General features: G+C 39.0%; 2 protein-coding genes across 10 annotated transcripts in view; one reads left to right on the top strand and one right to left on the bottom strand.

The window, feature by feature from the left end:
• LOC135167471 (protein bric-a-brac 2-like) overlaps positions 1–22,562 on the bottom strand; it is a 249,644-nt gene that overhangs the window by 17,243 nt on the left and 209,839 nt on the right. The window lies entirely within an intron of this gene.
• On the top strand, positions 14,530–22,247 carry LOC135167126 (uncharacterized). Of its 3 annotated transcripts, XM_064129976.1 has the most exons (7): positions 14,530–14,667; positions 17,439–17,653; positions 17,746–17,961; positions 18,668–18,841; positions 18,949–19,143; positions 19,387–19,829; positions 20,061–22,244. In XM_064129976.1, the coding sequence occupies exons 1-7, from the start codon at positions 14,651–14,653 to the stop codon at positions 20,409–20,411; spliced, it is 1,611 nt and encodes a 536-aa protein (XP_063986046.1). In that variant the 5' UTR covers positions 14,530–14,650; the 3' UTR covers positions 20,412–22,244. The 3 variants fall into 3 exon arrangements, with proteins under 3 accessions (XP_063986046.1, XP_063986047.1, XP_063986045.1); XM_064129975.1 differs by lacking the exon at positions 14,530–14,667 and having other exon boundaries at positions 16,833–17,653; XM_064129977.1 differs by lacking the exons at positions 14,530–14,667; positions 18,668–18,841 and having other exon boundaries at positions 16,831–17,653; positions 20,061–22,247.

The raw sequence follows: 22,562 nt of genomic DNA, 5'->3' as shown, positions 1-22,562 counted from the left end.
GCGCGCGCACAAGCCGAAGGTACGATTGGATTAATGCCCGGTGAATTAATTCAATGAAAATTAATTCGATCCGTCGACTTTACCACGAGAATTATTCTAATCCAATCTCAACTCGAGGCACCACGATTTTCTCCAGTCTATCGAAGAATTATTTCTTTCCAGTTGAGGAAATGAAAAATCATGCCGACGCGCAACAGAAGCGAATGATGATGGATTTAGTTTGTTGGAATGGCACCGCAGGTGCATCTAGAATTCCTGAGGTAGCGGGATTTATTAATTTTTCATCGTCTGGCCGACCCTGATTCCTATATTCTCAAAATCGAATGTCTTTATAAATGGACATTGCCATTTCTTGTATCGTCTTATAAAAATAAATCCTCGGTTTTCTCTCGCGTCATCAGAATTCTTTATGCGGTGTCAGTTGGCTCCGTAAATAACCAATGTTACAGTTTCCACGGTAAAAAGGGAGTGAAAATATAAAGATTTAGATTCGTATGAAAATGCTTGGTAATGTCGAGGGATCCGTCGAATTCAGATATCACGGATTTATTCAGGAGAATGTCATTTATTTTTGGGCGCCTGGACGGGAGAGACATAGTTGGTAAAAATCAGTTTTTCGTGACATAAGAGAACGGAAATTGGTTATTGTAAATTTAGCTGAGCCTTTGAAGGATAATTTTTATAATAACCAGCGTGAGAAATATTTCACGTTTGGAGTATTAGAATTTTTTTTAATGGCAGGGAATTGGTCGCGGAAATTATTTAAACAGGCTCTTGAATTTTCATAGCGAGTTCGAAAATTCTAAGTGGCATTGAGACCTCCAGTAAATTCTTAAGAGGAATGAGAAATTAATTTCAGGTGAATTGAGGAATAGATTGAATTTAAATTCATAACATTGAAAATTCCAATTCATCTATTGCTTGAATTGCGAGGAAGTTCTGACAGCGGATTTAATCAGAGAACAAGAGACGACATTTGATGAAGGACGATCACATTTTCTATTGAACTGTCAAAAAATCCTGCCAATTTTGGCAAGCATCGAATTCACCTGAACTTTTCACACATTTTACTGTATAAAATGCAGGCAGTTCTCATCCCAATTATTAATCCGTTACAAATTTAACAAGATCATTCAACAGAATGCAAACCCCAGAAGTATCGTCGACTCGCAATGAACAAAAATGACTAAAAGCGCAGTTAATCATAGCCCGAGAAGACAAGATTAGCTAAACGAAAACTTAGTTTGCACTGAGGATGCCGGATACGATTGATGATTGCACCGGATTGAATTGACGATATTCCGGAATTATTAAAAATGTCACGTATTTTTGGTCGCGTGCATGCGCCCTATCCCCGGATTTTCCAATATATGCCTTCACCCCCTGCAAAGTGCAGTGCCTCAAGTTACCTTCAATCGATCATTGAATAATTCATCAATCGGAGGCTGTTTTCAAAGTTAAACTGGCATGCAACTTGTTTTCGATGTACACAATATTCCAATATTCACAAGAACGTTTATACCTGGAAAGAAATAACGTCAGCAATAAAAGACAAAGGTCGATGTGCTTCTCCTATCGAAGGCACAGCCTAATCGGATTAAAGATGATTCGTCAATAATTAATGGCTCCCAGTTATCCCCAACAAACTATTATTACACGTGTCACAATTCAATTCTCATTTCTTTCTTTATCTCAAGTCGAAGTGAATTTTCTTTACACGAAAATATTTATATTAAACTGGATTGACGTCGTTACATTGAATATTCCAGGCATCTGGCACAGTTATAGTTGCACACTTTGGGTCAGCGTGGCCTTTTCTCTCGCTCACTTCTTTTATTATTGTTTCTCTCCTTCTCGAGGAATCGATCTCAAATTATTAAGCATCTTAATTATTAATTGACTCTAGAACGAACAGTTTCTTCGTCCATAACATGCATGTAAATCGGGCTGAATCGATAGCAAGAATTGTTCAAGAAACGAGTGTTGGATGTAAACTTTTTAAATTTCACGACGAACAGTTGACAGTACTTTCCGCATTATATTTAGCTGTACTGAATTTAAGATAATAGAATAAAGTATTCAGAGCTGTACTAGAAGAATCGAGATCGATTCCACTGATTAATTCATGCCTCATTCATAATTAATGAGCCCTTTATATAATTCATTAGCCTTCCCTTAGGTTTAAATAAAAAGGGATGACGTGAATTTTTAACAAGTTCTTCGGTAATATTTTCCAACTCATCAGTGACGAAATCAAATGACTTGTATTGATTTCCTGATTCTGGTGGGGGATTTTAATAAAATTCATCATCGCGAGGAATTTCATTACATAGAAAATATGTGGCACTGCAGACGAATGATTAAAGCATGAGGGGAGGACCTAATCATTTTTCCGAAATTTGACAAATTCATGGGATCCACTTGTAGGAGAAGTGATGCAGTATTTTCGGCGGTTTCTGACCGATAATTAATATAATTTATTACGGCGCAATGCCGGGAATATTTTTGTCGATTTCTACGGTTATTTGCGGAGTTATTTTACCGATATTTTTCATTACTTGGGAATTACGACAGCACTGCTACATGAATTACTTCGTAGAACATGGTTTATCTGTGAATTACATAAATCGATAGTTGTCTGCTTGGACGCGGTTCTTCACTCGTGATTACGACACGAAATGTGGGACCTTAATTTTGAAAAAGCAGGAAGCTCTTGTTGAGAATCAGAAAAACAAAATTATTGTAGTTTTGATCCCACCGATAACTACTCTTTCCCTAGTTTAGAATAAATTATTCAACACGTCTAAAATATTATTGTTCATACTTGGCAACATTTGCAAAGTCACTTAGTCGATATCGTCCATTACTTGCAAATGAGAATAGCATTGTTGCATGAATTATTTAAAAGAGTATGATTCATCCATTGTATCGGCCAAATCGATTCATGTAAGTCCTGAGTCTCTTCTCGAATAAAAGGGTTGACATTACTCCCAATGAATGTTTTATACCCTTCACGTGTATTTTTTTTTTTTACTTCTTCATTATTCATCGTTGGCCCAAGGCAACGAGCGCATTTCCCAGAAAATACGTCTTGAAAATTCAATATTTATAAATGTTCCTCAAAGATTCATATGCAGACGTCCAATTGACGTTCACCGGTGAGTAAAAAATTTACGTAAAAAATATTTCCTTCGAATGTGTCTCTATTAAACATTTTTTGATCCGTAAATCAAAGTAATCCTCAGTTGGATCAAGGTGCACATCGCGTGGGGATTATTTATCTTCTCTTAAGTCAATGTCAATATTTAACTGAGGGTGCGCGCACGCATGCGGATTTACCATTTCAGTTTTCGTACCAAGTAAATCACAAAGTTTTCGTTTGCATGTATTAGTAGCATGACATCAAGGGAAAAATATCTTCTCCGTGCAATCGATACGCTCTATGACGTCGGCAAGTTGTTTTTTTTTCAATTGATAAAATTTGCAAAGCATGCAGAACAGTTACTTCAATTGATAATTTGAAAATTGCAACGAGGAGGCCAAGTTATTTATTCCAGAATATCATGTCAAATTTTAATGTTTTATTCTCGTCGAGTGAATTTAACCGAGTTTCCCATCTTGAAACTAGGACACCAAGGATTAATATATATCGTGACGAGAAAATTTGCTCGATCTCGAATATGCAAGCGCCCCGATATCAAGAACTCCATTAAAATGTAAATCCTTGAGAAAATTTATGTAGAACCATACATCGAATTCATAGAAAATGTAATTCAGCCTTGCCAATTTCAATTTCACTATTTTATACTAAATTTTCTGGGCCAAAGAGCATGAAAATTATTCTCAACTGAGCAAAAAGTATCGAACGTTTTGCTCTTCACATATTCCCAGAGATCCAGTGAAACAACAATTCATGAAGATATTTATAATATTTTACATAAATATTGTATCACTTTATTCACCTCCCCCACGAGTTGATGTCATGACCCGCATTTACTATGAAACTACCAAGATAATTTACTCTTTCCCAGATCGATAGCTATTCTCATTCATCACTTCAAAATAGGGTAATTAGAATGTCTGAAATATTTTTGTTCAGACCCGGTAACATTTGTAAACTAATTTCGCCGATGTTCTCCATCATCTGCCGATACCCCCGCTACTATAAATTAAATAAATCCCCACAATTATTTTTAATTGTTCATTCCACGTTGACACTTCTATCGAAAAAAAAAATTCTCTCCCCATTGGCATTTTTGAAGCCAGAGGGCAGGAAAATTATTCTCATTCCCGTAAAAACTATCGAGCATCTATCTGGATGCATCCCAAAGCCCCATGAAATTTCCATGAAAATTACTATCGTCCATATAAAGGATGCTCGCTCAAGCTGAAAGGGATAAGGCTTCAACAGAGAAAACATACATAGTGCATGTGTTTTGGAAAGCGTTGCTCAACAAGCGCCACCGTCGCTGGTTTAATAAGAAGCTATCTATAGTTCCTGCATTATGTTACCTCGATACATCCATGAGATGAGATGCTGTAATATTAATACGTCTCATGAAATATTCGTCGCCGTCTTGCCATTCATCTGGCTCGCTATCACCCCCTTCCACTCTATTTGCCCCCCTCCTCTCCTCTCTCTCTCTCTCCGCGGGGGCCCTGTACATAATACAGTGAAGGGTGGGAGGGAAGGGTGGCTGCTGGACGGAGTGAGAAAGTACATGGTATATACTTCTCCATCCAGCAGTGGCTCCCCGAGTGCCAGAGCAGACGGGGTGTTAACCTACATTTTACGCTAGATTCAAAATGTCTGTCGCTATTTATTAATGTTTCAGGATACATCAGACAAAAATTGCAAGCCCATGCTCCTCAAGTCTCGGGTGTCTCGCAAATCTCCTCTCGAATGCATGAAAAATGTCTGTCTCAGTGGCCTTTTTTTTTTTTATTTTTATTCCTTTAATATTAACGTTCGACATGTTTGATAAATTGTTTCATTCTTTTCACTACTCCGGGCAATGTATTTGCACGAGTAGCTCTTTTATTTTCGCATGACGTTAAGTAAGAAAAGGAAAAACGAGCATTGGACGAGCGGGAGAGGGACGAGAGGTGGTGGGATGACGGGGTGGAAGGAGGGGGGAACATGGGGAATGAAAGAATGAGAAAGGATGGAGCGAATGCTAATATTAAAAGTAATATTTCTGGGAGCCGTCGGCGCACCCGGGGCTCTATTTATTCTTTAATATAAATTAAACAATTTATTTTCCTCGAGGTTGAAAGAGCTTTGGCGGGGTAACTGCGGGGTGCAAGTGAGAGCGGGTAGTGTAGAAATAGAGAAATAATGCCGGAGTGCAATATCGAATGAAATATTGTCGGCCTTTGCCCCCTCTTTCAGCCCCTCCCCCTTCTACTCTACTACCTCACCACCCCTCTTCCATCTCTTTTGCTCAACTCCAAGGAAAATTCATTGTATGCATTCACGCTGAAAATTGCCCTCTGCATTTTAACCGGAAAACTGACACTTTTTATTTGTCTGTGTTTGGACGAGAACAAAAAAAAAATTGAAATGGGAAATTATTTGGAATCAAACAATTTTTTTTCAACCCACCAAATAATACATAGGTCCTGTACATTTGACGAATAGTGCAATCAAAAGTTTTTCCACCATTTGGGTACTCATAGCCACCCCTGCCCACCCCCTCTTGTTTTCCATTTTCTGTTTTTTTTTGCTCGTTTTTATTATTTTCCACAATTTTTACGTTTTATTTCGCGTCCTTTCTGTTACCATCACTTGGACAAAACCGTTGGCCCCCCTCTCACCCCCCTCACCCGTTCACCGCTGGTATGCTTTCTATATTTTATTGGATTTCGTTCGAATACCAATTTGTCTCGTTTGCGGGGCCTTTGATTTGCCCGTGGGGGTAGGTGGGAAAAAAAATGGAAAGAGTTAGGGGTCGAGTTGGAGGAGGGGAGGGAAAAAAGAAAAGCTCGAGGGGCGAGTGGGATTCATCGGGAGGACCAGAAGAAATTGCAGTGAAACAGAACGAGAAAGCGAGAGGATAGAAAACAACAAAGAGGAACGAGAGAGAATGATAAAAAAAAATTGGAGTAAAAAAAGGGGGAAATTAATTTATATCGCGCCTCGAATAAAATGGAAACGTGACTGTTCTCCCGTGGATACTCTGTATCGATTCCGTCTATAATGACTTCAGAACGACAGGAGGGTGGGTGAAAAAAAGGAGTGGAATTGATTGAAGAAATTTTTGATTGAAGAGAAAAAGATGGTATTTTTTTCATTTGCTCGGCTTATTCCTCCACGATTGGTTAACCTCTGTGCCCTGACATTTTTGAATTTGTCTCGTGTGCTGATGATTAGGCTAGAGATGCCGAAAAAGAGGAGTGAACGATTGGCAAGGGGTTTATTGAACCCACAAAGTTTCAATAAATCGCTGCTGAATGCGTTGGAGGCCTTCAAAACGAGTCAATAAACCCCTCTCGATCGGCGCATTAATATCCTCGGATCGTTGTACTCGAAACTACTCACAATATATCGAGTGGATGAAGAGAAAAAAGAAGAGAGAATTATGTGGATGCATGAACAGGAGAAGAAAAAAGGCTGTTCATAAAGTAGAATTACTCGTGTACACAATTGATGAGGTATATGTGATCATCGTGATCGACAATTTTAAACTATTTGTCCTGAGAGATAAAAATGAAGATCAAATTCCTAGGGAATATCCGAATGTCGTCGATTATTTGGAAATATTTTATTTTTAAAATTCCACGTGAAAAATAAATAACTTGTCCCCTTAAAATCGACAACCGTGCAATTTCTAACAATTTAAATTGCGCCATTATATCACAATTAGATTGTTGAATGCAATCTCAAAGTAATTCTCAATCCGAGGATGAATTATTTTATGAAGCACAGATGAAGGGAGGGTCTAGGCGAGACACCTAAATATAGATCGGCGAGTACGAAGAGTTGGTAATGTATAATGCAAAATTGTTTTTTTTTGTTGCTGTCTAGATTCTTCTGGTGTATTTATAATTTATAGCCGGTCTGTCTAGTGCATTACTTTAATTGATGTTTAGTCTGAATGGTGGAATTAGAAGAGCGAGACGTTGGTATGGCGTATTGAATATTCAATAGTACAGTTAAATATGAGATTTAGTGTCTCATATTTGAATGGATTTTCTAAAAACGTTGCCCAGCAATTATTCATCACCATGAAATTCTCATTGCACTTTGTTATATATCGGGGGGAAAGTACGTTACCGTCCACGCGCTCCCCGATAACCGGAATACCGAGGGCAGATCTATTTCCAGTTCTATTCAATGTTCCATATTTTGAATGAGAGAAAATGGAAAAATAAGACATTGCATTGTTTAATGAATTGCAGTTGATTCTGATGATCGATAAATATATCCTCTTTAGTATATTATTTACTCGTGAAAAAAAAGACAATGAGTCGGGTGAATTAGCATATACGACTCTGTGCGATCGTCGAAGATAGGATTAATTATTGCCTCGGAGTTCGTTCATGAAAGACTCCTTGATCGTTCGGTCTAATCGTTCACTTCCTCCTACTTGCTGTCTTACCGTCTTTCATCCTTGCATTCCTACATATTCACCGACCGGAAATCCGTGGTATTTAATACTGAAACATCGAAATATTCGTTCGGAGACTAGATTTACTGGACATCTCAAAAATATCCAACACTCACTGAGCAACTTGCACCGAGAGAAAAATTATGTAAAAATTAACCGCCTGTTCGGCAGGTAATTTTTAAATAATTTTTCTCTCCCTGCGAACGGTTCTGTTCCCAATTAAATCTCCAGTGGAAAATCCGATAATTTTTAAGCATCACAGTAGACTGATAATTTCCCTTCGTTAATTTAGTCTCCATAAGGCGACAATAAAATAAAATGAATTCTGAAGTGACAAGGGTTCCTATAATTAGTCACAGAAACGTCGGCTATGACATGTCAAAAGGCGTTCAAGCCCTGCTACTTCCGGAATAACTGAGAGTGGAATATAGCCATTGAGGTATGAAATCACACGAGAGGATACGGAGGCTCCTTTCATTAACCCACGACTGCACACATCTCGCCCACTGTTAATGGCATTGTGGCAATGAATTTCTCGGTGTCTACTCAGTTTTAATGGTATTGTCGTCCTGCTCCCATGGTTTCTCATGGGCTCGACCAAAAATCACGTCTAATTTCCAGAAATAACTAATTAATCATGACCGCACTGAAAGCGTCCTGACTCTCCCCCCAAAATTACTCTCCTCTCATCAATTAATTCCAAATGAATCACTTAATTGCCCACCGTAAAGACTGATTCTGCAGACATGCAATAATTGTTGGTTTGGAGTTCATTCAGTGCATTAGATTTATTAAATTTATTTATTTATTCGAAGCCATCGTTTATCCCGGCTCAACCAGCATTAATTCTCTCCTCAATTGAAAAAACAATTCTCGTCCGTATCAAACCCACCGTAAATCATGCAGCGTAACACTACAATTTTCATTCATTCAATTCTCAACAATTTTTTAAAACTCTCTTACATATTGTTTTTGGCCTTCCGGCCGATATAAACGAATTCCGCCCACCGCCACTGGCCAGCACAACTGGGCTTATCCAACCTCACGATCATGACGCCACTTGGGGGTATACCATCACCACAAACCCGTATAATATCCCGTTTCCCATATCTTTTCACCAAGACTTTGTGTACAGTCAGTCCTCCTGACTCTATCTTCGAATAAAGAGAAATATTATTTAAGTGTTTCCTGGCATATAAATACGATGGCGTACGTAATGATAATTAAAGTCTCTGTGATGAGATATCAGTTTGGTGCCATCTGCTAACTTCACTCGTTTCCTCCCCCCACGATATTCAAATTCATTCGCAGAGACGATATGATTTATGCCTAAAATACCTCTGATATACATTAAAAGAAAAGTCTCTTGATAAAAAAAATTAGAAGCCATTTTTTTTTAATTTTATAAAATAACATTTGAGATTTTACAGATACTCCGCACCCTAACTCCGTGAAAAAAAAAACAGGGACAAGGCTGTGTCGCATCGAGATACGACTGGAATAATGATAATATCAGTATTCATAATAATAAAAGTGATAGTATTAATAGTAATAAAAATAACAGTAATAATAAAGCTCTAGTGCTTCAAAGTCGCTACGTGTCTACCCTGATCGTTTCAGTGAAGACCTGAGGGAGATGCACCGATGTCTTGTGCTCAGAGTGGAGTTTATTTTTATGATAATTGTTACTGTTATTATTATGAATATTGTCAGGGGTATTATTACTGCTTTAGTTTTATTTTAATTTGTAAATCAAATAAGTCGCTGATGGAACTTTTGCGGAAGATTAGATAGGAAGACGAGATATCACTTCTGAACTACAGAAAATGTATTTTTACAAAAAAAAAATACTTTTGAAGCACATGAGCCAGGCGATGCTACAAAATACCACCGTCTAGCACTCACCCATCCCACGAATCTCCCCCCAAACGATAAAAAATCAGTACTGACCAAGAACTTGAATCGATCCCACCGGATCTGTTCCCCAATCCCCGACAAGGTGGGGTTGAGGCGGCCTCTGGATGAAGAGGAATACAGTGGAAGCGAGAGAGGAATGGATCGGCGAATTTCTCGAATAATTAAGTTAGACCCGCTGGATAGACCAGGGTGGAAGTGAAAAGGGAAGAGCGAAGAGGACCCGGGGAGAGGGTAGTTGGTCGCTTACGTACCAACACGCGGCCATGCATTATGTACAATGTTCACGGTGTACATACGTGTATATGCGGCGCGTACACATCCCCTTTTGCAAGCTGCTGCCTGACGGCCACTACCACCATCACCAGCCTCTCCTCCACCACCACTTCATCCCCCCAGCCCCGTCGGTCGTCCTCTTTTGCCCCCTCAACGCCCAACTACTGATCCACAGCCACCCACCTACGAGTAACCGGTGGTGGTACACTCAGTGGCATTGGATATATACTTAATGAAGCGTAAATAATTGAGTAATGTGCTCCGGGCCGTTCGATCGCTGTTCCTATTGGTTAGAATTAATCTATTCCGGCGCATTAGCGTTTGGGCCAGTATAACGTAACTCTAGCTGTGTTAGTAAATACCTAGAAATGCAGTGGCTCCAGCCTCTCCAATGTTTCTCTGTGTACCATCATGAGAGAACAAGTCAGATGAGGTTAAATGGGCAGATGGGGTGGGGGATGGGATGGGGATGGTGGTGGGCGAAGAGGGGGTGGGTGGGGGAGAGGAGCGAGGGAGTGAGGTAGAGTATGGCCGTGAGGGCTTCATCTGGGGTATAATCGGTTCGCCCTTTGGTTAATGCAACAACTGGGAAAAGGTTGTTGGGTTACAAAGGCTCCGGAGAGACGTCATTCTGATGAAATTGAGAGAATTATTTGACTCTGGATTAGTCGACAAGCATGTGGGGACCGGTACAGGTGAGTGAGCTCGACATGTAAGGGTGGTACAACCTGTGTATGGTTTGTTTTATTGAATTTAGTGGTTTGGAGATTGTGGCAATATGGGTTTTGTTTCAAATTGCAGTGGTGGGTGTGCTTTTCCGATGATTCGTAAATTGGTGGGATAGAAAGTGTCAATTTTCTGGCCCGGTGAGCTCAATGGTTTGGGTGGATAAATTGTCCCTCCTGTGATATGTATATACTACGATTTTGTGCATCATCCAATGATTTACTGCGATTATTTCAACTGACTGGAAAATTAATGTTTTATTTTTCCTTTTTGCGGTTATTTTTTTATCATTTTGAGGAATTTTCATTGATTGAAATGTGAGAGTCCTTGAGTACTGATTATTTAAGTTTTAATCGTGGATTTTATTTAATTTTTTTACGGTGATATTGCAACGGTTTTTAATGAATAAAAAATAAGTCCGAGGTGTTGTGGGTGGGAAAGGGTCTAGGGCTGTTAGTTGGCCCGAGGGAATCACACACTGGGGCATCTAGCGCGATCAATGTGCCTGGGGGGTGTCTGAGAACACCACTTAGTTATTGTCTGGGCTCTAGCGCCACTCTGCATACCGTCTTTCTTCAACCCTAGTTACATTCCACACTCGGCTACCCTCAGTAGACTTGTGAGAAAACTCTCACACACGAGCGCCAATAGTTTAGAACGAGGTAGATGTGGGGAATATGACGTATGAAATGAAGTATCATTAATTAGTTTTCATCCCTCGCGTCTTGAAATTTTTTTATCGCAGATTATTCCAGTAAAAATTGAGTCTAAATATTCAATAAAATTTTCTATCGCTGTGAAATGAGCGTTTGACGTCTTGAAAGAGAATCAGGGATATTTACCCCTCGGTGGAGCCAACACCGGCCTAAAACCTTCCGTACGTGCCATCATTTCCCTTTATTTTTCCTCTCCCCCGCCCCACACTTCCCACTCACCCCCACCCGGCCCTCTTATTTTTTTCTCAACTCATCCCCCACTTATTTTTTTTTTCTCTAGCTCAAAAGAAAGTTAGCACGCTCGAAGTATATAGGAGACCCGAGCGCATCGTTCTCTCGGAGCACTTTCTTTGAAGCCGACTACCCACTTGGGGGACGTCAGGGCTGGATGCCGAGTTTGGGGCAGGTCGTACATCAAAGAGCGAAATACTTGAAACTCTGTGAGATTCCCGCCGTTTCCAGCACCCCCTCACCCCGGCTCTAACCACCGCTGTGCATCCCTCTCCCCTCGCGCCCTCTCACTTCTCTCCCTAGATTTTTTCCCCCCTTTTTTATACCGATGACCTCCGCTTGTATTGTCCTCACTCGACCGAAATTGGGCTCATTTTTCCCCACCGGAATAGCTCTCCTCCCCTCGCCCACCACTTTTCTCGCACTTCACCGCATTTTTCCAGTATTTTTGACCTATTTATTGCCAATACGGTGCGTTGTACGGCATATTTAAGTTTATACTACTTGTGAAAATTCAGTGAGACGATTTCTAAAACCTCCACTGCATTTTTCGATGGGTCTGCGGGTTTACTGATATTTCTATGTATTTTTTTTATTGAAAAAATACGGGGGAACTTCTGCCACTATTTATATATACATAGATATTTATTTGCGGAAAGTAATTACAGTTGGCAAAGGCAATTTTTTCCCCAGTGCGATAACGCAACAGTTTCAGGAAAAAATTGAAGAATAGCAATGGGGAATTAAAGAACAATGAGAGCCAACTCATTCAAATGAGCTTTATTTTTCCAGCAAGCTCGACTTGAGAAGATTTTTGAATCGAAGCCACTTCCGCAAAGTGCTCCAAATAGTCACAGAAACCTGAAACTCAATTAAACTGGGTCATATCCCCCCCTCCTTCCTCTCCCCTCCCCATCAGTGCGAATCACTTCCATCATTCAATTGTGCTCAAATCGTTCAAATGTTTCAACCGTGATTGTTTTTCTATCTCTCGTTTTATTTTCAATTTCCCATTCTTCTTTTTATCGTGGATTATTTTAGCAATAAAACACGAGACTAGCGAATGGAAATTGTGCAATTTTTTTTTATTTTTCTATCCATGGAAAATCGGGACATTAATTTGTAATTGCGCGACTGTTTTTATAACCAATTCCAGGCAATGATCGAAAAATAATTGTCCCATGGACTGATGCAGACGCACTTCAATTCGTCCTGACAATTTCGGAGGAGAGGGTGAGGGATATTGCACTCTTTCCGGTTGTGCCTTTTTTTACGGCTTAAAATTAATATGCATGGGCTGTGGGAGGGAAAGGTGGGGGGGGGGGGCTCGGTTCGACGAATCATTGAAAAATTTGACCGAGGGGTAAGTTCACCTGAATTTTTCTGTTCGTACGGAAAATTCAAAAATACGAATAAATACTGTTTATTTATCAATTTTCTATTATCCCGAGAGTCCTTTGTTCTCCTCTTTTTCGATACTCACAATGAATAAATTGTGATTGAATGCCCAAATGCCAGTAATATTTCGGGCTATTGAGGGACTATTTTTCCAATGCTCATTGTTCCACCATTTTTCGTCGATTTTGTCCCGTAACTCGATTATTGAAACTGCAATTACATATTAATAACGGAAATATAAATGAAAAATTTGTCGCGGTGTATGTGGACAAATTGTATGGCCGGGGCTTCATTTGCGTGAAATTGAAAAATCGTTGCTCCAAATGGCGCATAAAAATCCAGAGCCGTTCTCATTCCTCTAATTACAAATATCCACAGGCAGCCACGGCATTGGGGAAGAGTTGAAAAAATAATATTTGCAAAAAAGAATGGAGAGTAAAAAAAACGTTAGGTAAACACGTTTTTACTGCGGTTTTTCCACCCTGGAATTAACATCGCAAACGTGGCTGCGGTGGGAAGGAGGAGGGGTGAGGCTGGGGGAAAGGGAAGAGGATCTGATGAGGGTGTTAATGAAAAAATAAAATGTCCCCGGACGACGTGGCATGTTGTCCGGCTAAATTTTGTATTTTTAATTTTTTTCCGCCTAGTTTTTTTTTCAGTCGTACGACTGCGAAAAATTCCTGGGGAAGTGAGCAATAACATTTTCAAAATGTGATTTTTATCCTCTTTTGTCGAAAGCTGGAATGTGCAATGTGTTCATTTGATTCCATCAAAAAACCAATAGCAACTCCCAGTGCGATTGTTTCAGTTTTCCCCCCCCCACTGATCTTTCCATTGGGATAAAAATTGATTTTTAAAAATTAACTCGACCCCTTTTTTTCCCCAACCCGACGAAATAATATTTTTTCGCACAGTAAAAATCCCCTCCCACTATCCCCACAATTTTTAAATATTTTTTTCTAGTTGTGGGATGTCGCCACACCGATGCTCGTAGCGATAGAAAATGTAATGATCGAAAAATATTCATTTGATCGGCAGTTGAGCCCACCGACAGCGCATGATATACAGCAACCCAGGTAGGAAATGCCAATGTCCACGAAACGGGCCAGGTCTGGCACGAGACTGGCTTGCCAGATCTGGGCCACCAAGCTTGGCCCGAGGCATGGCCAGACCGGCAAAGAGCATGGCTTGCCAGGCTTGGGTCACTAAGCTTGGCCCGTGGTATGGCCAGACTGGCAAAGAGCACGGTTTGCCGGGCTTGGGCAACCACGCTTGACCCGAGGTATGGCCAGACTGGTAAAGAGCATGGCTTGCCAGGCTTGGGTCACCAAGCTTGCCCCGAGACATGGCCAGGCAGACAAGGGGCATGGTTTGCCAGGCTTGGGTCCCATATGGAACAGCATTCCAAAAATTGAATTCTCATGGGGAATGTTCCTTCACTAAATTTTTCGTCCTTTGATTCTCCTTCTTCCGAAGGTACCATTATTTCTTCTGAACATACTATTTCAGGGGAAAATATGCGTGGATATCACCGTATACCACACATTCTATGACAACAGCCCGTAAGATGGCGTGTTGAGTAGTCTGATTGTGGCAGTAGACATGAGTGTCGTGTGCGGCAATTTATTATTTTAATATTACTCTTTTACTATTGTAATATGTCTCAGAGTTCATATTCACGGGTTAAAAAATACAGACATTTTCATCAACTGAAGAAAAAAGAATCTGTAAACGTAGAAGGCGCTAAAGAAAAAACTCCGGATTACAGTGAACGCAATAATGCCGATGAGGAAGAGGTTAGTTTGCCAACAGCCAATGAAATAACTATCCGTAGTGGATCTATTGTGGATCAAATTAGTGGAGATGTCGATGTTCGACATCTCGATGATAATGCTAGTGCTTGTGGTGATAGTTGGTCGGGTGGTGATGGTGATTGTGGCTCGTATAAGCATCTTAATGATTGCATCAGTGAATCCAATAGCAGCGTTGGAGACAGGGATGAACCAATTCTTGGGGGCTCAGGTTGTGATGGTGATTCAGATGACATTGACAATGATTTCAACAAAGTATTCACTGACAGCATTGGAGACAAGAATACACAAACTCTGGACAAATTGGAACCGCGGGGAATGGAGCAAAAAATTAATCAATGGGCAGTGAAATTCAGAAGAGCTACAACAGCAGAAGCAATCGATGAATTGTTAGCCATTTTAAGAAGTGAAGGTTACACATCAATACCCAAGACTACACGGCAGCTTTTGCAAACTCCCCATTGCAGACACCTAACAACCATGAGAGGAGTTCATGAGATTCCAGGTGAATTCATTTATTTGGGAATCGCCTCGGGACTCAGAAAAATAATTTCAACTCAAATTTATCGAGAAAACGACATTTCTCTTCTGGTTCATATTGACGGTATGCAGGTATACCGGAATGCTAAGAAGGAAATTTGGCCAATTTCAATAAAAATACAGCATCCAAATTACACTACCAAACCCTTTGCTGCCGCGATTTATTGTGGGGATGGGAAACCATTATCAGCCACAGAATTCATGACTGATTTTGTTGAAGAGGCCAATGAACTCCAAGAAAATGGTTTGCGCATTGATGACAAGGTTTTTGAGGTGAAAATTGTAGCAATAGTGGCTGATTCGCCAGCTCGAGCATTCATTTGCTGCCACAAAGCTCCTGGAGCCTTCTATGCCTGTGGAAGGTGTTTCACCAAGGGCATTACAGTAGGTTGTGGAAGACGAGGAAAACGCATATATCCAGTGACCAATGCAAATTTACGCACTAAAGTATCCTACGAGACGCGAGTTCAACCAGAACATCATTATGAAGGTTCTGTGTCCCCGCTGCTCTCTTTGGATAGATTCGATCTGACAAAACAAGTGCCATTAGATTTAATGCATTTATTCTATTCTGGTAATATGAAATGGCTGCTGGATAAATGGCTAACGAGAAGTTCAGCCCAGAGGATCAAATTAGCTGATGTTCGTCGGCTTGATGGTATTATGAGGTCATTAAAAGCCGATATCCCTATTGAATTTCAAAGGAAAGAATTTGATGTGAATAATATCTCAAGATGGAAAGCATCACAATTCAAGTTTTTCCTTAATTATTGTGGTATCGTCGTGTTACAAGATTTCTTACCGAAACCTTTACGTTGTCATTTCTCATTATTTGTCTTTGCTAGCAGAATTTTAAACAGTAAGGAATTCGTTAAGGATTTGAGTGAATATGCTGGATCTCTGCTAAAAATTTGTTTCGAGACGTTACCTGATGTTTATAATGATGAAGGGGCTCAAGTTCTCAGTTGGCATAGTATCATCCACGTTGCTAATGATGCCCAATACTTTAAAATTCCTCTGAATGAGCTCTCAGCGTTTTGGGGAGAGAGTTACATTGGTTTATTTAAAAAACTCGTTCATTCTTCGATAAAACCACTCACACAAATTATCAACAGACTAACTGAGATGGAGTCTGGAGGAACCATGGTAATTAATCAGAAACACATACTGAGTGATTGGGTTATCGCGAGAAAGCCTACAACGATGATAATTGATGGGGAAATTCATTTAACATCAAATATGATCAACATCAATGGTCTAACCTTGACGACAAGTCATCCAAATAACGTGGTACTCCTAGATATTGAGAAAGTTTTCGTAATTTCACAAATTCTCGTTAAATCAGGAAAATCCAAAATTTGTGATGATCTTACTGGTATATATATTTTCGGACACCAGGAAAGTAGTAGGGAAGAGGCGTTTAGTTATCCAGACTTTTCCAGTCGAGTAGGAATATTCTACATTAAGTCCTGGGCAGCTGAAATGACATGTAAGAAGGCACACAAAATTAAACACAAATGTGCTTTATTAAATGTAACTGGACGACAATACGCCATATCCCTCCTCCACTAGAAAATAACGTAAAAATTGTTCGCATTGTGAAATGCAGTTTTTTTTTGGTAAGAGGGTATATGAATGAGGGTATATGTTTTAGTTGAACTCGTGATTAAAATTGTGGAAGAAACAAACAATTTTATGTTTTAAATCAACAATCGACATGAAAATCCGATCATCGAGGTCGTTAGAAAATTTCAATAGTGGAGTCGTTACATGCAAGTGGGACATAAATCGGTTAGATCTGGCGTCCGTGTACATAACCTTTCATAATTGCTCGTATCATCCGTTTATCGGGCTTTTTGTCTCAAATTCGGATTTCACCAACTAAGTTGACGGTAAATTACAAGAAGTGAGAATTTAATGTGAATTAAATGTGTGTTAAGTGTTTGACAGATATTTGTGATATAATCGTTTTGAAGGAATAGTGGCGCTAAAAAAGAAGCATCAGTGGGGTGATGACAAAAAACCGTTCAAAACACATGGAAATAGAAACGCAATTTTTTCTGTTAAATAATAAGCTATATGCATCATTCTGCAAAGTTATCAGTTTATATGAAACTACTCGAAAACACCAGGTTCAATTGTACGAATCGTGATTTTTTTTCATAACCTAAAATGTCGGAAACCTCACATCCATCTCGCGATCCAAAAAATCTCAGCGAACCATTCGCAGTCATCGAATTTCTCGAGAAAAACGAAAAAGGGCTACCATGCATTGATTTGGTGCCGAAAAAATGGTTTAATAGTGCAGAAGAAGACACCTGTAAATTCCCACCGACAACTGAATATCATCTACTTGACGACTACTTGGAAAAATTGCACTCGCCCAAGGACTCTTGGCAAAGTTATCCATTTTGCTTCATCACCGGAGCAGGTACAAAAATTGAAATGACTCCACTTATAACTTGATGAATTGCTCGATGGGTTCATTTCAATATTAAAGGATCATATGTTGATTGTGTTCAGCTGATTTGGATCAGGGTCGCAGAAGATTAAAAAAGGCCCAAGTAACTCTCAACTGTGAGACAACCGATGGTGAAAATGATCGAAAGGGGGGGAGGTCCGAAACTTCCTCGAAAGCAAAAATTTCAGCAAAACCCTTAACTGCATCAAAGTCTCAACTAAACAACATCTTTAGTACTAAAATCCCGATTCCACCTAGAAATCAAACTCCAAAGTCTGGTAAGTCCTGTTAATATGAAGTAAAAGTCAATTATCAACAATTATAACCACTCTTAACCCCAATTATTCATCCCCAATTTATTCAACTCTCGTATTTAACATCAAAAGACCCATCGTTCCCTAAATTGGGAATTAGATTGACCGAATTTTTGAAATCTTTTACAAAATAAATATTAATTATGTATCTGTGCAGTCATTACATGTGTATTTGTCTCGAAACATCGTTTTAAGAGAGAATCGCATTGAATGATTTTATAAGAAAATTTTTATTATGTTGTGGTCGAAAAATATTAGGTTATTTTTTTTTATTGCAATTCTTTACTCATCAAAAAATTGAGTCGCTAACAGAAATCACTACGTGCGAACAAGATAAAGTGGAAAATTTATGATTTACACTTGATATGATTGTTTATACATAAAAGCATTGGAATGTTGAGGGGACGAGAAACGTTCCATTTTTCCCCACCATCTCTTATGTAGGAAAGCATTATAATTCTGTTGTGAAGAGGTAAATCAAAGTGAACATCTACGGAAAATGGTAAAATTTTGATAGAAACCTTTTTTGTAGGAGCGATAGGTTCTACAAAAAAAATATTTTTTCAAATGCATGCATTCTTTCCCCACTTTGAAATAGCTATAAAAAACAAAGGCTGGAGACAACTTACGTTGTGTTACTACTTCACTACAAACTTGTAAAATTTCGTAGGTATACAAGCAAAACCAAAGACAAGATTTCAAAGCATTTACCAGAGTGGATCTGACTCTGAAGACGAAAATCATGATTGTCTTATAGCTAATCCTGAGGAGATTCGAGCCTCAAAGGCTCAAAATAATTCTGGCTTTTTGCAAATGTCGAGTAAATCGCGATCTGTACCAACAGGTAATAAATCAATTTTGAGGTAATATGGGACTGTAGCACGTAATTCTAAGTTCGTGTTAATTAAATGATCCGGGCAGGGATAAATCATCATTTTCAATAATTTCCAGGTGCATGTTTATCATTTAAACAGCGGTCAAGGAAGAATATTACTTTGCTTAAAGACGTCGAAACTGATGAATCTGAGAGCAATGATTCCTCCGATGGAATTCTGCAGTCACCTACAAAATCGATGGACTCAGCGAGAAATACAAGAAAAGAACTTCATTTGACACCTCCTTCACCACTAGTCCATAACGCTTCAGGTAAAATCGGCTCGGATATTCCATGACCAATCATCGGCCAAGTTCCTCCCGCATGAAAAAATTTATATTTATAAATATTTGAAAATGGTCCAATTTATATTTTGAACATTCTTTACAAAATTCGGAACTTATATAGAATTAGATTATATTATATATTTTTGGTGGGGGCTTGGGTAGTTTTTTTTTCATCTGATGCTGCTACCCATCAATTTATATCGTTTGGTCCTCCTTTAATTTCATAAGGTAACCGAAAAAGGCGTGCATCGTCTACTACACGCGCTGAAGACGGATTGAATTCGATTGTGAGCCCAGGAACTCCAAAAACTTCACGATCAATGATGGTACACCCTGCTAAGATGCCAAAAATGCTGGGACCACAAAACCAGTTGTCATCTAGTCATTATGCTGATAATGAACGTCGAATCCTGAACTCCCTTCGAGATTACTTTGATCAGCAATTAGATGAAAAGCTCGAAAATTTAAGACGCAGGATGGCTTACGATTTAAAGCAGTCTATGAATGAGCTCAAGACCACAATCATTGGCACTAATCTAGCCCCAGCTTCTGGTCCTAGCTTGCTTGAAATACAGAAGCAGATGTCTACGCCACTACCATTTGAAATGGATGATAAGTTCCAGGAATACGAAGCGATATTGACAACGGACCCAAATCTCGTAGAAACACTGGTAATATATCTGAAATTGATCGTTTTTCTTCTTTTTTATGTAAAATCAATAAATTGGGCGGTGACACATGCACTGGGTTCGTTTTCTGGTGATGAAAAAATCTTTCATCACCGGGACTCAAGTCTACGTCACTGGAACGCTTTGGTTATAGAACCAACCCGCTGGCGATGAGCCCAAAGATGTCTTCTCATGTTCATAAATTCAAAAAAATTTCCCTTCTTTTATTTTTAGCGATTATTCATGAGAGTTTTGATAAGCAATAAAAAAGAGATGAAAATATGTGTTTCCACTATCCTATCTGCGGTTCTGAGGAAGACAGTGTCACTGCACTATTCTGGTTACGGAAAGGAAGCTGGCGGAAAGAAAAAGAAAAATTTTTATAACACTACAGTATGCAAAGTGCTGATTGATGTGATAATTGAGGTAATAGGATCCAGCACTGATGAGAAGAAGATAATGTCAGAAGTAAGTACTTGGTTGTCACGTTCTGGCGATCGAGAGGGTGGGGGTAAGGAACGACAACGCGGGTCAAGTCATCATAACGAGAATAATTCAGTTTGTTCCTTTGATACCAATCGATAATACTTCATTTTTCCGGGATAAATGGAATTGTAAAATCACTGTGTTAATATGACTCCATTAATTCATTTTCGTAATTGTATTAGTTGTGATATTCTTGATAAAAGGTACGATTAATAGGAAAAGTTTATATTATCAATATATTTTTATCGCGAGGCGTTTCATTGGGCAGAATATATATTAATATATGAATATTGTTTAGTATTCGGCTGTCATTGAAGTATTAATTATATTTATTATATTTCTCCTGGCGAGGTCGGAAATCCAGAAGATGGAAATAACAATTGGAAAATGTGATGTATCTTAGCATAATAAAGTATTTTCTATGTCATTTCCTCATAAGTTAGATCACGGGAATAAATATCCGTTGTTGGTTCAGGGATTAAATATTATGTCCAAAAGTTTAAAGGGAAAAATAATAAGTGGATTTTTAATTTTTAAGAAAAATTCTAATGAAAGTAATTTCAGCCATTGAGAGCTGTTTTCAGTATTTGGTGATTCAAGTCAAATAATATTTATAAGGTTGAAGTTTCACAATCGGACTGCGTCCATATTCCCCAAAGATTTCAAATTTAAGGGTTGAAATTAATTAGTTATATGTAATCCTATCCAAGACTTTTTTATATTTCTAAGTTTGTTTGAAAGAGTGAATATAATAAGCAATATTATATAGAACTAGCACACAATCAATGCAACTAAATATCATTCTATGTTCCGGAGTTGCAGATGGAGAAGACATTATTGTAAAAAAAGGACGTCTTTCCGAGATGAAAAAATAATTCTTATCAGGATAATTCGTATCAGCAATTGTCTATGGATATAAGAATTAATTCTTATCATCCATAGCGGAATAAATTATCCATAATATTGCTATTATAATGACTGTTTTCATGCTTGAATTGAAGCACGATAATTTATCAATTCTAAACTACTAATTTAAAAAATAACATTGGTGCGTTATTTTGTTGGATATTTTGTTAATACAATCTTCGAATTCTGAAGACTGACTGCTAATATTATTAGATTGTAAGAGAGAGTTTATTAAGACTTAATATGGTATGTCGTATTAAATTTCGGATTCAAATGATCTACGTAGATTATTTATTTTAAAAGCGGATGAAAATAATCCACAAAAGATTTTTCTACAATTTATACCTGCAATCATTTTTTTGAGTTTTCATATTCTGTTCGCGGAAAAATCTCATAGTTGTGATTATCTTTCATGAAAATTGGAGATACAAACACTGCATATCTTTAACTGTTCAACCAAAATCGGATGAAAACATGTACTATGTCGATAGGAGGAAAAAAGTTTTTGATTGGCTGAGTTTTTTTGTCAATAGATTTAATAAATTTAAATATAAGTTTTGTCACATAATAAAACTGTTTTCTGTATAATGTTGAAGGTAATAAATACATGTCTGCTTATCAGATATACCGTTCATATATTTATTGGTGATTCTGAACCCAATACAGGCAACGGTTGGAGCCTGGCCACAGCTCTGGTCGTAAATCTGGGCCAATTTCGGGCCGAATGGTCAGCCCAGAATGCGGCCAAAGTTCGGCAATAGGTCTGGGCCAATTTCGGGCCGAATGGTAAGCCCAGAGTGCGGCCAAAGTTCGGCAACAGGCCTGGGCCAATTTCGGGCCGAATGGTAAGCCCAGAGTGCGGCCAAAGTACGGCGACCGAAGTCTGGCCAAAGTTCGGTCCCAGGCCTGGCCCCGTGTTATCATCCCAGGGTCTAGCCAAGTTCGGCGCGAGTTTGGCTGGAGCCCGGGTGCCGAGCTACGGCAGCTCGGCGGCCGTGCTTGTACCAAGGTTGGCCCATTCGTTTTTTCCTACCTGGGAACGGCGAGACAAGCTTTCGCCTGAGGACTTTATCCTAGTACGTATTTTCATCGATTGAGACGTGTATGATTAAATCAATTAACGAGTTGAGAGTGATCGTAAATCTCAGTGGATAGATGAATGTCATTCAACAAATTAATACGCGAAAGGAGGACGCAATGGCTCGATGGTATAATGACATAACGATTATTGATTGAAAAGCAATAACCGAGGGGGTACCTGGCTCGACCTGAGATATTGAAAAATCAAGTGTAGAGAATGTCCTGGAGGGATCCATCTAATTAATAATTAATTTTTCTTAATGT

The sequence above is a fragment of the Diachasmimorpha longicaudata genome, chromosome 11 (assembly GCF_034640455.1).
Source record: "Diachasmimorpha longicaudata isolate KC_UGA_2023 chromosome 11, iyDiaLong2, whole genome shotgun sequence".
NCBI classification, from domain to species: domain Eukaryota; kingdom Metazoa; phylum Arthropoda; class Insecta; order Hymenoptera; family Braconidae; genus Diachasmimorpha; species Diachasmimorpha longicaudata.
The sequence above is the reverse complement of the archived record's forward strand: the minus strand, read 5'-3'. Positions and strand labels throughout refer to the sequence as shown.